This window comes from Nannobrachium achirus (assembly GCF_963921795.1).
Source record: "Nannobrachium achirus genome assembly, chromosome: 13".
NCBI lineage: Eukaryota > Metazoa > Chordata > Actinopteri > Myctophiformes > Myctophidae > Nannobrachium > Nannobrachium achirus.
Window position 1 is genome coordinate 65,601,954 of NC_137833.1, and position 14,044 is coordinate 65,615,997.

The 14,044-nt window shown below is 41.5% G+C and overlaps 1 protein-coding gene across 1 annotated transcript; it reads right to left on the bottom strand.

Moving 5' to 3' along the window:
- Positions 1-5,561: 5,561 nt before the first annotated feature.
- LOC308297503 (very long chain fatty acid elongase 6-like) lies at positions 5,562-13,374 on the bottom strand (the record flags this gene model as incomplete). The annotated part of the gene is made up of 4 exons (XM_080740907.1): positions 5,562-6,022; positions 7,083-7,234; positions 9,985-10,116; positions 13,268-13,374. The coding sequence occupies 4 exons, from the start codon at positions 13,372-13,374 to the stop codon at positions 5,562-5,564; spliced, it is 852 nt and encodes a 283-aa protein (XP_080597033.1).
- Between the last annotated feature and the right edge of the window lie 670 nt (positions 13,375-14,044).

Consider the following 14,044-nt stretch of genomic DNA (forward strand, 5'->3'; position numbering starts at 1 on the left):
AAACCAGAGTCAGTGAGCAGCCTGGCGGCTGAGGGGAAGAACTTGAACTTGAACCCCAGCATGCCTATTCTGGGGGGAAGGTTCACCAAAAATAGCCGATCTACAAGCTCACAACGCGTCACAATGTGACGCGTTGTGAGCTTGTAGATCTGCTATTTTTGAGTTGTTGTAGATGGAAAAAGAACTCATCGAGTAAAGTGCAAATCAGGTCTGTTCTACTAAGCATAGTGAAGTGATATTGATGAATTCCAAATATTATCAAATTATCTCGCGGCACCCCTGGACTGGCCTCACGGCCCCGTCACCCACTTTGAAAAGCCCTGTTCTAGTCAATGGAGAAATTAGTTTGGATTTCTTGCCCACCTTGGAGTTGCAGCATGGCATGGTAACTACACTACCCAAAGCTTTAACTAAGTGGTCTTGCCCTTTAACAAAAACGTAAATCGATGCTAGCCTGGGCCACAGACAATGTTTTCTTCCCATTAGGGACATCTTAGATCACTGTTTCCCTTTTGTGGTTCAAGGACACTTTTGTTTCTATTGCAAATCCCTTTCCATTAGAACTGGGACCCAGGGTCATAGTGCCCTCTAGTGACAGTATGGCAGTGGTTCTCAACCCTTTCAGGCTGAGAACCCCAAAATAATCATATTTTAACTGGGGACCCCAGTGAGGCATTACATTTTGTATAACACGGTTCAATTGTGAAAATAGCTCACAACGCCTCGCAACGCAAGGCGTTGTGAGCATGTAGATCGGCTATTTTCACAATTTCTGCCAATGTTTAATTGGTCATTTTAGAGGTATTAAAAAGTCCTTAAATTGCCGCTTTCAGAAATGTTTTGATTTATGTTGGTTTGTTTACTGTTGAGTGAAAAACAAATGTCTTAAAAGTCCTTACTTAAGAAATGTGCAGATACCCTGTATACACTTATACTGTATGTTGTTCTGTTTACTGTTAAGTGAGACAACAATGTTAACCCATAAGCTAATCATCTGGGGTCCTGGGGTCCCGGGGACCCCCATGGGATTCTCGACCCACAGGTTGAGAACCACTGTCAAACCGTTTCGCAGTGTTGATCTAATGTAGCCTAGTAAACGACCAACTTCCGTTCTCCAGGAGGATTCCAACAAATGAAATGGTTTCTGGGGCGGGTACGAGGCTAGATCTAATGTGGAAAACCCCACTCAACTCTGACATTTTTGATAGTTTCCTTCATTCAACTTTTAATTTTTTATGGTTTCATTCATTCATTCAAGTGCCTTATTTTAATTATGTTATATATTATTTTCATGTTCTTGTATAATGGTAACCTGATACGTTCTTCATATAATTGGCCCTCACTAATTCTCATTAATATACAATATCATCTTTCTGTCTCAGAGGAGGGCTGTGGAAACACCTACAGATCCATCTAAAACAATTAGAATATGTGTTAAAAAAAAAAGAAAAACAACTTCGGAAACTTCCCACTGGACTTCAAGCAACTCTGACTTCAGAAGGCTGACATTTATTATAAATCCTTGTTTTGAGTGGTCTCCTGTAATATTGTAAAATCTATTTTGAAACATGGACTTTTGATATTCATGAGCTATATGCCAAAAAAGAAATCTCAAGTTTTAACAAAAAAAAGTTTGGAATAATTCACTGAATGAATACAGAACATATTAAAGTTTCAAGAAATATATGAAAGTTTCAAGAATATTTACTTTTACACAAGATTCCATTTTGTTAGATGGATCTCTATCCATAATGGAAGCCATTGTTCCTGGGTAGGGATGGTACGATAAGCAATATTATCGTTTACTGTGATTAAAAACACTACCGTGATATCGTCCTCCGTCATGCACTGGGATCAATTCACCTTTTATTTGCAGAGCTGCATATCCAGTACCACTTAAACCCTCTAGAATTGGTGAAAGATACTTATACGTACTTGATACAGTATTTTTTTCAGTCTTTCAAATGTCTTTGCCAAAAGATTGCTGATCTACAAGCTCAAAATTGTCAGCTTGTAGATCTTCAATTTTTTGGCAAATGTTTCGCCCCAGGATAATGGATTTTGATTATCGCGATAATATCGTAAATCGTGATTTATTTTGTCACAATAATCGTGATATGGCATTTTCATATTGTCCCATCCCTATTCCTGGGTTAATACAAATCAAAATAACCTGCCTAATGAGGTCACTGGTAGGCCAGGTGTGTGACCCAGACATAGGGCTGTCACCATTATGACATTTTACATGACGACTGTCACTCAAATAATTGCGATTAAAGATTTAATTGTGTTTTTGTCATTGACAATTACATTTCTGTTAGGCTTTGAAGTTGCACATGGCAGATATGACACATAACCTAAATAGAAAGAAATGACTGACATTTGACAACTTTATACTTAAAAAAGAACATTGATATAGCCGATCTTACATAGCCAATAGCTCACAATGTGTCGCGACGCATTGAGCTTGTAGATCTGCTATTTCCATCATTTGACTTAAAAAAAAAAGAATATATATATATATTTATATATATATATGTTACAGGATGTTTGGGTAACGCAGGACGTTAATTGTAAGAGCGCTTGTTTTGTCGTTCACCACACACTAATCACCACCAGGTGGCGACGACAGCCATTCACTCGCATTCACTAGTGAAGGCGCTGACGTCACTCGTTTGCGACTGTATTTACTAGCCTAGCCTAGCCTAGCCTAGCCTAGCCATTAGCTCCATTGTAGTCACTTGGACAGGGTGTTTATCGTGGGCTTAAATATAACTATTGCATTCACCACGGCTTCGTAACTCGCGCGGCCGGCCCTGGCCCGCTCTTCGCGGCCACTCGCACCGCAAGGTCCGCTGGCCTGCGCGCCGCTTGCAATGTCGTGGACAATCGAGCGGGCGCGGCTCCGCCTGGAGGATGTTGCTGTGGGCGACCGCTTGTTCCGCCCCGTGCTGCACACCGAGTGCTCCGTTTCTCGGCCGTCCTGTTTCTCTAACAAACCGTGACATATATATGAAAACGTTTCAACATTGAAAGATTAAGAAATATAATTGCCAATATGTCAAATAGTTGCGATTAGACGTTTATGTAATAGCTGACAGCCCTACACAGACAGTAGAAAAACAGAAAAAGAAAAAAAAATCAGCATTAGTGAGGACCAATTATATGAATATAGGTTGAACATGGTTGAAGTTGTCCTTTAAGATTGGAGAACATGATTTTGGACAAAAGTAAACAAGGTTTTGGACAAAAATAAATACAATTCTTACAAGCAAAATCTTTTAAAAAAAAGATACAACTTTAATATACAATATTTTACATGTTAAAAAACAAACAAAAAAAAACATTTCATACAGTTTGTTTGTGTTGTCATTCATAACAATTAAGTTACACTCAAGCACATTTTCCAGATGGCCACTACAGTTTCCAGGTGTGTGTGTGTGTGTGTGTGTGTGTGTGTGTGTGTGTGTGTGTGTGAGTGAACATGTTTGAAATCAAGCCGTCTTCATTATCTTGCCATTTCAAGTTTCGGCACGTCGTAATAAATCACTTCTTTCCTTCGACAAATTCAGACAGGTATGATTTATACAAATCAATGCTTTTCATTATGGCTCATCAGGAACCCTGGAGTTTGTAACAGTGCTTAAAAAGCAGAAAAATAAACATTCTGACCTTCAAACATGTCTGATGATCACATTAACAGCAGCACCGTAATAGAGGAATCCAATTTGACTAACAGACGTCATGTTGATATCAAAAGGGAAAACATTACATTCAGGCCATTTGCCAACATACAGTAAGATCACGTCAAAAAAAGAAAAAAAAGTAAGATCACATAAAAAAAAACATGACTTCAAACACCTGCTTCTGAAAAGATTAAACACTATGTCCTTTATAATGAGGTAGAGAAAGGGACACATGGAATATTGTCAGAGACTAAAGCAAGGACTTTAAACAGGCTGTTAACATCCAACAGAAGAGGGCGCCAGATCCTCACTAACCGCAAACAGTAGAACACTAAAGCCAAATAAAAAGAGTTATTACAAATCAATAAATAGTATTTAAAAAAACAAAAACACTCAAGATGTAAAAAATAGAATCTAAATAATGGTATCTCACTTCCACACAGTGTAGTGTTAATTGGGGGACCATTTTGACTTTTCCGGCTACTTTCCCAGTTGCCATCATGCCATCACGCAAATATTACTGCGGACAATACGGGCCACTTACATGAGCCGTGTTGAACATACCACCACAGTGACTCAATACGTTGCAATACAGATGTCTATTCTTCTCATAGATGTATAAACATCCTCCTCTATGAACTAGAAGTACCAGTTCCACACCCTTATTAAAAAAGGCAGAGGCTCGGTCGACATAAACCAGCGGTTGTGTCATTCAAAAAACTCACTGCAGAACAACGTCAACTATTCAGGTTTGGAGCTATAAGCCACTGTTATTTAATAATGTACATGTAGGTTGGGGCTGGCCTTCACACAGCTGCCAAACAGTGAACTGGTAAAGCCGGTTGGTGAGGCGAGGTGAGTTAAGAGAGTGAGAGTGTCTCATCTCCATGGAATGTTCGCGACAGGGAGGGTAAAGAACCTGTGTGTTCCAAGCTCATAATACCTTTCATTAGCTAAAGATTTGATAAAACCCTTTGGCAGACTTTTTGGGGGGTCAAATATAGATATCGTCACTGTCGGGGCAGAAACCTCGTTTCAAATTTGTACATTTTTTCATAAAGTAAAGCCCTGCTTCATCATACAAGAATCATTTTTAAAATGATAAATACAATACAAATGGTTTTGGAAACTCCAGCAACCATGAAGGGGGGACTGTTCCATTATCCAACCATGAAGGGGGGACTGTTCCATTATCGTCGCTGGCGTGCACAAAACTAGCCGCTCTAGATATCTATATTTGACCCCTCCCCAAAAGGTCCGCCTGAGGGTTTTATAAAATCTTTACAGGTTCTTTACCCTTCCTGGTTAAATAACCCGTCTTGGACGTAAAAGTTTTCTTGTGACGGCAACGGCATAAAGTGAGTGTCACAACTCACAAAGGACCAAAGAAAGATGATGCAGAACGTCTGACCAGTCTGCAAAATGAGCGGCATCTGAACATCAAACTACAACGTTATCGAGTTGAGAAGGAAAACGATTGAAAAGTTAAACCCCAAAGCCATTGTGCATAAAGTGATAACTCCTAACTTGGGAGAAAAAAAAAAGGATTGTGATTAAGTGTCGCTAGACAGACGAAAAAAATTATAAATGGTCCCGGGGCCTCCGTGTTCATGATAACTCTGGTTTTAGCCGATAGCACCACATACATACATACATTTATACAAGATACTGGGGAGGCACAAGTCATGGTCTTTGCGGAACCCCATAAGTGTGGCGCTTGCTCTCTGAAAACCTTAAAAAAAAAAGAATAAAAAAATAGTAGCTTTAAAAAACGGTCTGCTCACAGTTTCCTGTTGGGACACAGTCTTTAGATGAGGGTTCGGTGAGCATGTAGGTCTGCTGCACGCGACAAGGAGGTACGAGGGGGTGTTTGGGTCACTCCGTCTTGACGGCCTTGCGTTCGGCCCCGGCGCCGACGCGGGCGCCGTCCCTGCGCACGTAGGCGTTGTAGAAGAAGCGCGAGAACAGCAGCAGGTAGCTGAGGTACATGAGCACGGCCCACGCGATGTTCTCCGGGTACGAGTGACAGTCGCCACCGCTCTCGTCGCCGATCCAGCGCCACACCAGCGCCGCCACCGTCAGGCCCATGGCCATCTGGGCGATCTGCGCCGCCGTGATGAGCGCCGCCAGGGGCCGTGGCACGCGCACGCCGGCGGCGCGCAGCGCGTAGTAGCTGTACATGAGCGCGTGCACGCAGTAGTTCATGGTCATGAACCAGCCGCCGCCCGCCACCTGGTCCTTGTAGGAGTACCAGGAGTAGCAGAGCACGGTGATGTGGTGGTACCAGTGCAGGAAGATCAGCCGCTGCTTGCGGAGCACGATGAATGCAGTGTCGCCTGGGGAGAGGAGAGGAGGGGGTTAAAACTAGGGACGGAGCTCGTACATTTTTATTGAAAATGAGCACATTATCGATCCTGCTCATCGAGCCCACTATTGGAAAAGACGCAAGACAACAAAATCATAACAGAACTGGTATCTTTTATTGGCTAGTTGTGACAGCGAGTGTGGCTGACCACCATCAATGAAGATGACATTTGACCATTGTCACACTGTGGTCATTTTCAATATTGAAAATGGGTGTTTTTGCCCTTTAAATACTGTGCTTAAGTACAATTGAGTAGAATTCAAATATTGTACTCCCCCACTACGTTTATTTGATAACATTAGTTACTAGTTACTTTGTAGATTTTGACTATTACTACAAAACATACATTAACCACTTCAACCCTACACGTATATACACTTTGGCCATTTGAAAATAGCCGATCAACAAGCTTGCAATGTGTTGCGACGCATTGTGAGCTTGTAGATCTGCTTAAGATTTGTATACATTTGAAAACTTGAAAAGGGACATTCTGTAAAATGAGTACTTTTACTTTTGGTACATTTTGATGCCAATGCTTTTCAAGTCAATTTGGAATTCTGGACTTTTACAGATAAGATTTCTAACTCACCAGTGTTGATTTTGTCGACTAAAGAAAAATGTTTGTCGACTGCGTTTTTTCACTGACGAAAACTAAATAAAAACTAAGCTGTGATGACTAAAACTAAGTCTAAATATATTGACAATTTCGTCAACAAAATAGAGAGTCATGTTTATGTTTGATTGCTCTCAGGGGTTGCGTGCTGAAAATAGCAGACCTACAAGCTCGAGCTTGTAGATCAGCTATTTTCAGCACGCAACCAAGTGTAAAATCAGTCATTACGATGCCATCAAGGCCCGCCAAAATACATTTTAGTCGACTAAATCAACTGTAGATTTAGTAGACTAAAATTAGACTAAAACTAAAACTTTTCAGGTGACTAAATTATGACTAACTAAATGACATTTTATTCAAAAGACTGACTAAAACTAAATCAAAATTTGCTGTAAAAAACAACAACACTGTAACTCACCCAGTTCAGGAGCTTTGCTCAGGACGAAGGCGTAGGCCCAGAACTTGCTGACCGGACCGTTGTAGAAGCTCTGGTTGCAGATGGACGCCCGGAAGCCGTTGGTGGACAGCATGTGGGTCATGTAGCGACCCGTCCGCACCGCCCCGATGATGCTGGAGAAACACAAACACATGCACAATTCACTTTTGCTGTCACATCAGTTTAGGCCCTGCCACAATTATCACATCATCGTTAATTATTTGAGATACAAATGGCCATTTCTTTGCATGGTTTCCATGTTGGAAAATGCATTCATACATTTTATTTGAGATATATACTAGGGCATTCACGAATAGTGATTTTTAGTATTCGAATTATTCGACCTCAAAGTATTCGAATAGTCGAATATTCGACAGGACTGGCCAAACTGTCAGATATTAAGTAAGCAAGAGGCGAACATTGTGAAAAAGCATGTAGATCTGCCATTTTCACAATATTTATCACATTAAATGTAATACCTACAATTCCAAGTGCTTGTCAGGGTGGGGGTCCCCAGTTCAAATATGTTTATTTTGGGGGTCACGGCCTAAAATGGTTCGAGAACCCCTGGTATAGAGCATTACCAAATTCATCCACCAGGGGCAACTCATTCTTATGACTTCCTATCTAGCCAAGCTTTATAAACTATATATTTTTTAAAGAGAAAACAATAAAAAAAAAAAAAAAAGCAACTATTCGACTTCGGTGAACAAAGTCAAATAGTGACTTTGATATTCGAATATTTGGTGAATGCCCAAAAATATACTGTATATAAAGCAGAAATGGCAGATCTACAAGCTTGCAATGAGTCATGGGTTCAACTCTAGTCATCTGACCTTAAAGGAGTAGTTCACCCACAAAATGACTTTTTGTCTATTGATTACTCACGCCATGGAGACTTGAGTTCAATAATATTTTTAGTTTTTTGTTGCATTCCTAAGACAATAATTTGATTACAATAAATGTACCCCCATTGATTCCGGAAGGGGACCCAAATGCCTTTGGGTCATTTGGGTCCCCTTCCGGAATCAATGGGGGGTAAATTTATTTTAATACATTCTTTTGTCTTACAAATACAAAAAATTATGATTGAACTCAAGTCTCCATGGCGTGAGTAATCAAGAGACAAAAAGTCATTTTGGGGGTGAACTACTCCTTTAAGTCGCACCTGCAGTCAAAATCGTGATTACGTTATAGGAATATAACCTCTCATTGACCATGTTAAGGTTAAATTATAGGCGTCTGTATAACTTCATCGCACCGTGTTACGGTATAATTATAGGTGAATATCTGTAGCACCTTAACACCAGAAACCAAGCGAAACAATGAAGGGTGTGACAGTGAAGAGAGCTGTTCTCGAGCATGTTAGTTTGTGTGATGATGCTGAGAAACTCAAGGTTGTATTATTACTGTCATTACAGGCATGCCTGCAATAACAACTGTACCAATTAACATGAGGATCAATTCCAAAGATTCTAGATTCTATTTTCTTTTTTTTATTATTATTATTATTCAATTGAGCTTAGTGTACACCAGGGGTTTTCAACGCATTTCAGCCCCAAGGACCCGCACCAAATCTGCGGCTAAATGCATATCGATGTGGGGGCCTTTGACATGAAAATGTCTGAGAAACGCTGGTTTACTGTCAGCTAGGGATGGGATGATACGCGATATTATCGTTTATCGTGATAAAAAAACACTCACGATAATCGCATTGTGGAGATTTATCCGTCATGCACTGGGATCAATTCACCTTTTATTTGCAGAGCTGCATATCCGGTACCACTTAAACCCTCTATAATTGGTAAAAGGTACCTAGAATATATAATACTTGATACAGTCTTTTTTCACTCTCTATCAAATGTCTTTGCCAAAAAATAGACGATCTACAAGCTCACAACGCGTCACAACGTGACGCGTTGTGAGCTTGTAGATCTGCTATTTTTTGGCAAATGTTCCGCCCAGGATAATGGATATTGATTATCGCGATAATATCGTAAATCGTGATTTCTTTGGTCACAATAATCGTGATATGATATTTTCATATCGTCCCATGCCTACTGTCAGCTACTTGGGACAACGGTTTGTAGTCATTGTCCCAGACAGTGTTTTGTTTTTTACATGGGAAACTACAACCACCCACCAGCCCACCCACACTATCTGTGTTTTATCTGCTGGCTCAGCACCAGGCTCCCTGCTGTGCCTGACCAAGCAGCGACTTGACAAACTGAACCCCCCTGCGCGCACACACACACACACACACACACACACACACACACACACACACACACACACACACACACACACACACACACACACACACACACACACACACACACACACACACACACACACACACACACACACACACACACACACACACACACACACACACACACACACAGGTGGAACTTTAAACTGTTTTAAAGTGATCCCTGACTAGTAAGCCATGTAGGCCTTAATATGTTATAATAACCCTCTTTAACCAAAATATACCATTAAAAAAAATTACAATATATTCCTTTGAGAGAAAAAAGTTCATATTTTCTACCCATGGGGGGGCCATTGCATTGTCCGTGACAAGCAGTGATGACGTAGAAGATGTTTTTTTAGCTGGTCGGGCCAATTTAAGGACTTGGCCCGAAAGATCTGCTATTTTCACAATAGAACGGTGCAATACAAAATGTAATGCCTCAACTCATAGTGCTTGTCAGGGTGGGGTGGTCCCCAGTTAATATTATGAATATTTGGGGGGGGTCCCCAGTTAAAATATGATTATATTGGAGTTTGAGAACCACTGCTTGGCAAGACTGGTACTGATTTAGAAGGCATTTGCAGAATCTGGTCTCGGGTCTTCATGTTAAAACTTGGTATGAAAACTCACCTGAAGATGGCGAGACTGAGAGACCAGAGGATCAGAGGGGTCCGCAGGTTTAATTTGGGTCTCTCCTTCATGAAGCGCCGTCCCCCGAACACCAGAATCACATAGAGGCCGCAGAAAAGGAACGACTTACTCCTGAGGACATTAAAATAAATACACAACACATCGTGAGCTTGTTGATCTGCCATTTTCACAAACTCTATGTTTTTGTTCTATTTGAAGGACCCCCATAACTCTTGGGAGTTTACAAATGGAACCAAATGGACCCTTGCTGGTATAAGAATCGGTAACTATCGGGAAGGAAAAACTGATACTACAGGTACTATTCTGGTGCAGTGTTTCTCAACCTTTTTTCTGCATGGGCACACTTTTCATGTCCCAAGAATCCATGGGCACACAAACATAATACAGGGGTGCAAATATCGTCACTGTCGTGAAACCTTGTATCTCCAACTTTCAAATTTGTACGTTTCTTCGCAAAGTAAAGCCCTGCTTCATCATACAAGGATATCGCACAATAGTAGTGAAAACTGTTTTCAGTAGTTTAAATCATTTTTAAAATGATAAATACAATACTGGCTTTCAAGCAGTTTCAAGGGCCACACTTGACTCTTCTCAGGGGCACACCAAAGGTCCCCAGGCACAGTGGTTGAGAACCACTGGTCTAGTGGGTACATATACTGTACTTTAAGTAAAGGCTCAAGTTCTATATAGACAACAGCAGGTTAAGAATAGCAGCACCTGCACAGTATTTACGGAGCCTAAAATAAATGCTATAGATTAAAAAGGATGAGCTCATCCTTTCCAATGACTCACACACTGACTTGCATTATATAGGTAGACCTACAGTACAGAAAACCACCTCATATTAGCTAGAGCTATTATATTTAATCTGGGGCTAGGTAAGCACCGATTATGACCTGCTGAGGATGTTATAAAACGATCTAAAGCGTTTAAACCGGGCGTTACTTATTTTTATATAATGTGTAGTCTTACATTTTCACAAACACTAAACAAGGACTGAACGACTGATAACGTTGTAATAGCCAGGAACCAAATCATGGGCCCATTTGGTTCCATCTGTTACACTCTCAGAGATGGTTACAGGAAGGGTCAGCACATCAATGTAAAATTGGCATTTTTTTCCCCCCAAAATGTAAAACATGAAATGTAGACTATATCTACAACAAATTGCTACAAAACATGTAGAATAGGATATCCAATCATTTTGGGCATAAACAAGAAGTTGATGGATAACTTTTTTTTTTAACCAAATAGACCATTTTGTATTCATCGGGGTGTCCACTCTACTTGTGTCCATAACAAATGGAACCAAATGGACCCTTTTAATGCAACTCTAGAGTACAAATGGAACCAAATGGACCCACAAATGTCTGTTTAACTCTTGTGTAAAAAAATAAAAAATAAAGATAAAGAAATAAACTACAAATGGAACCAAATGGACCCTTTTTATCAGTTTGTAACTCGAGTGTGCCTTTGTAAACGTTTTGTATTTATGGTTAACCGACTATACCGTCATGAAAGATCTTCAACCTGGTTTATGCACCGTCTACATTTACGGCCCGTACATCCACACAAACGTTCACATGTCAAATATCAAGTGCTTAAACCATGGCCTCGGGTGTTACAAGTCACGTCGGGTGGGTACAAGTACCCGTACTGTTCAATAAAAAGCATTTTAATCCCATCGCTGGCCATTTCCCTCATCGTTATAATGTTATCAAGAGTGCAGTACACGTCCCGACCGGTGGGGTGGCGTAGCTGAAAGCATAATGGATGAAATGCCATTGCCAGTCTATGGGAAATGCTCAGATCACATTAAAATGCTTTTCGTTGAACAATACGGAAGATATGGGTACTTCTGCGGGCCCCAAGTGAATTGTAGCTTCCGTGGCCATGGGGTAAGCGCTTGAGATTTGAAATCTGGACGTTTGTGTAAATGTACGGGCCGTAAATGGAGAAATGCTGGCTCAGGTCCATGCCGTTAGGAGTTCTCCTTAACGCTATGTCAGGAATGATCCAGTGCTCCCGCAGGAAAGGCTGCACAAGTTCACATCCTCTAGTCTGTTGTACAAATAACAACATACAGTTTCGCTACTCACCAAAACAAAGACGGTTTTAGGGAGTTGAAAGACTACTTTCCACAGTGGCAACACTCGGAGCCCCCCACATCACGTCTAAAATACACTTCTTGGCCAGAAAGCAAAATAAGTCACCGGACGGTTTAGCTACTCCACAGCGCCCTCTACAGATCTTGTCAATAGAAAAGTCCATTGTCCCAGATTTTCACCTTCCGGTGAAATATTCTCTTTTCTGGCCAAAGATGTGTATTTTAGACGTGAGGTGGAGGGTTCAGAGTGCTGCCACTAAGGAAAGTATGCTTTCATCTCCATAAAGCAGTCTTTGTTTTGGTGAAACTGTATTTATTTAAACGTTTGTGTTTTACAACAAGCGAGGTGCGCAGCATATCATACGGGCGCACCGGGTCATTAGTGGCATAGCGTTACGTTCAGGAGAACTCCTAGTCCTAACATGAACCAGAGCTAGAGAAAACGCTAAAACCAGGTTTGAAGACATTTTTTCAGGGATATCGTCTGTAACCCCGAGAGGGTAACAAGACACACAATGTGCCATTTATTTGTTACCCTAGCTCTGAGTTTACAATAAATAGAATTCAATGAAGTTTGTCTCGCCAGTAGAGGTGGGACGTTCGTAAACGAATCGAGTCTTTTGAACGGCTCTTTGAAATAAACGATAGGATTCGGTTCACAGTAGGGAGAAGTTCCTTTCTAATGAACAGTGGTGGGAAAAGTACTCAATTGCTTTTTAAAAAGTAAAAATATCAATACTGCAATCAAGTAGAAGTTTGGAATATTAATGTACTTGAGTAAAAGTAAAAAAGTATTGGTATCAAAATGTACTTAAAGTACCAACATTAGAACGTACTCACTCATTATGCAGAATGTCCTGTTTCACAGATTTTCCAATGAGTAAAATGTAGAAAAATCTTTTGAAAATAGTAGATCTACAAGCTCACAATGCACGCATTGTGAGCTTGTAGATCGGCTATTTTCAAATGGCAGGTATAATGTAATCTATGTATGTCAGAAATAAATGTATATAGGGTTGAACTATTTGTAATTAGAATCAAAATCTACAAAGTAACCACCAGAATGAGCCAGTCTTTTGAACGGCTCTTTGAAAGGAACGGATCCCAGAGATCCGGCTCACTTCAAAGAGCCATAAATCCCATATCTCCACTCACCAGTTGGCCTGCATCCATTCCAAGGCTCCTCTCTCGTCGAAGCGACGCTCGAAGCTGAACTCGGACAGAGTCAGACTCAGCGGGGGGTCTGAAAACGTCTCGTTCATGCTTTCTAAAAAAATAAATAAGTCCACTTTATAATAAAACAATAAAAAAAAAAAAAAAGGACACACACACACAGAGTGCCACTGTCTTTAGAAAACACACACACACACACACACACACAGAGACAGAAGGTTGAGTGATAAAAGTGTGTGTTCTGTTGTTTGCTCCTCCTGGACTGTCCTGTTTCACTGTGTGTGTGTGTGTGGATGTGACGCACACCTGTTTTATCCTATTAACCGGAGGGGGCGTGACCAGGCCTTCCTACTCGCTGATTGGACGAGGAGCTCGCCCGTGCCCCGCCCCCTGCAGTGACGCAGTAGGTCTACTGACTGCAAGTAGTAACGGCTGCAGCCTGCGGGAAGGCGTCTGCGAGTCTGCAGACCTGGCGTCTGCGAGTCTGCAGACCTGTTTGCAGACCCAGCACTGCAGACCCAGGTCAACCTCTCTACTGCTCCCAGTGGCAGCCAGGCGGAGCCGCTCGATTGTCCACGACATTGCAAGCGGCGCGAAGGCCAGCGGACCTTGGTCCTGCTCTTCGCCCCCGAGCGCCGCAGGCGCGAGTGGCCGCGAAGAGCGGGCCAGGGCCGCGCGGCCGGCGGAGCGCCGCGCGAGTTACGAAGCCGTGGTGAATGCAATCGTTCTATTTATGCCCAGGCCGTAAGGCCTGGGCAA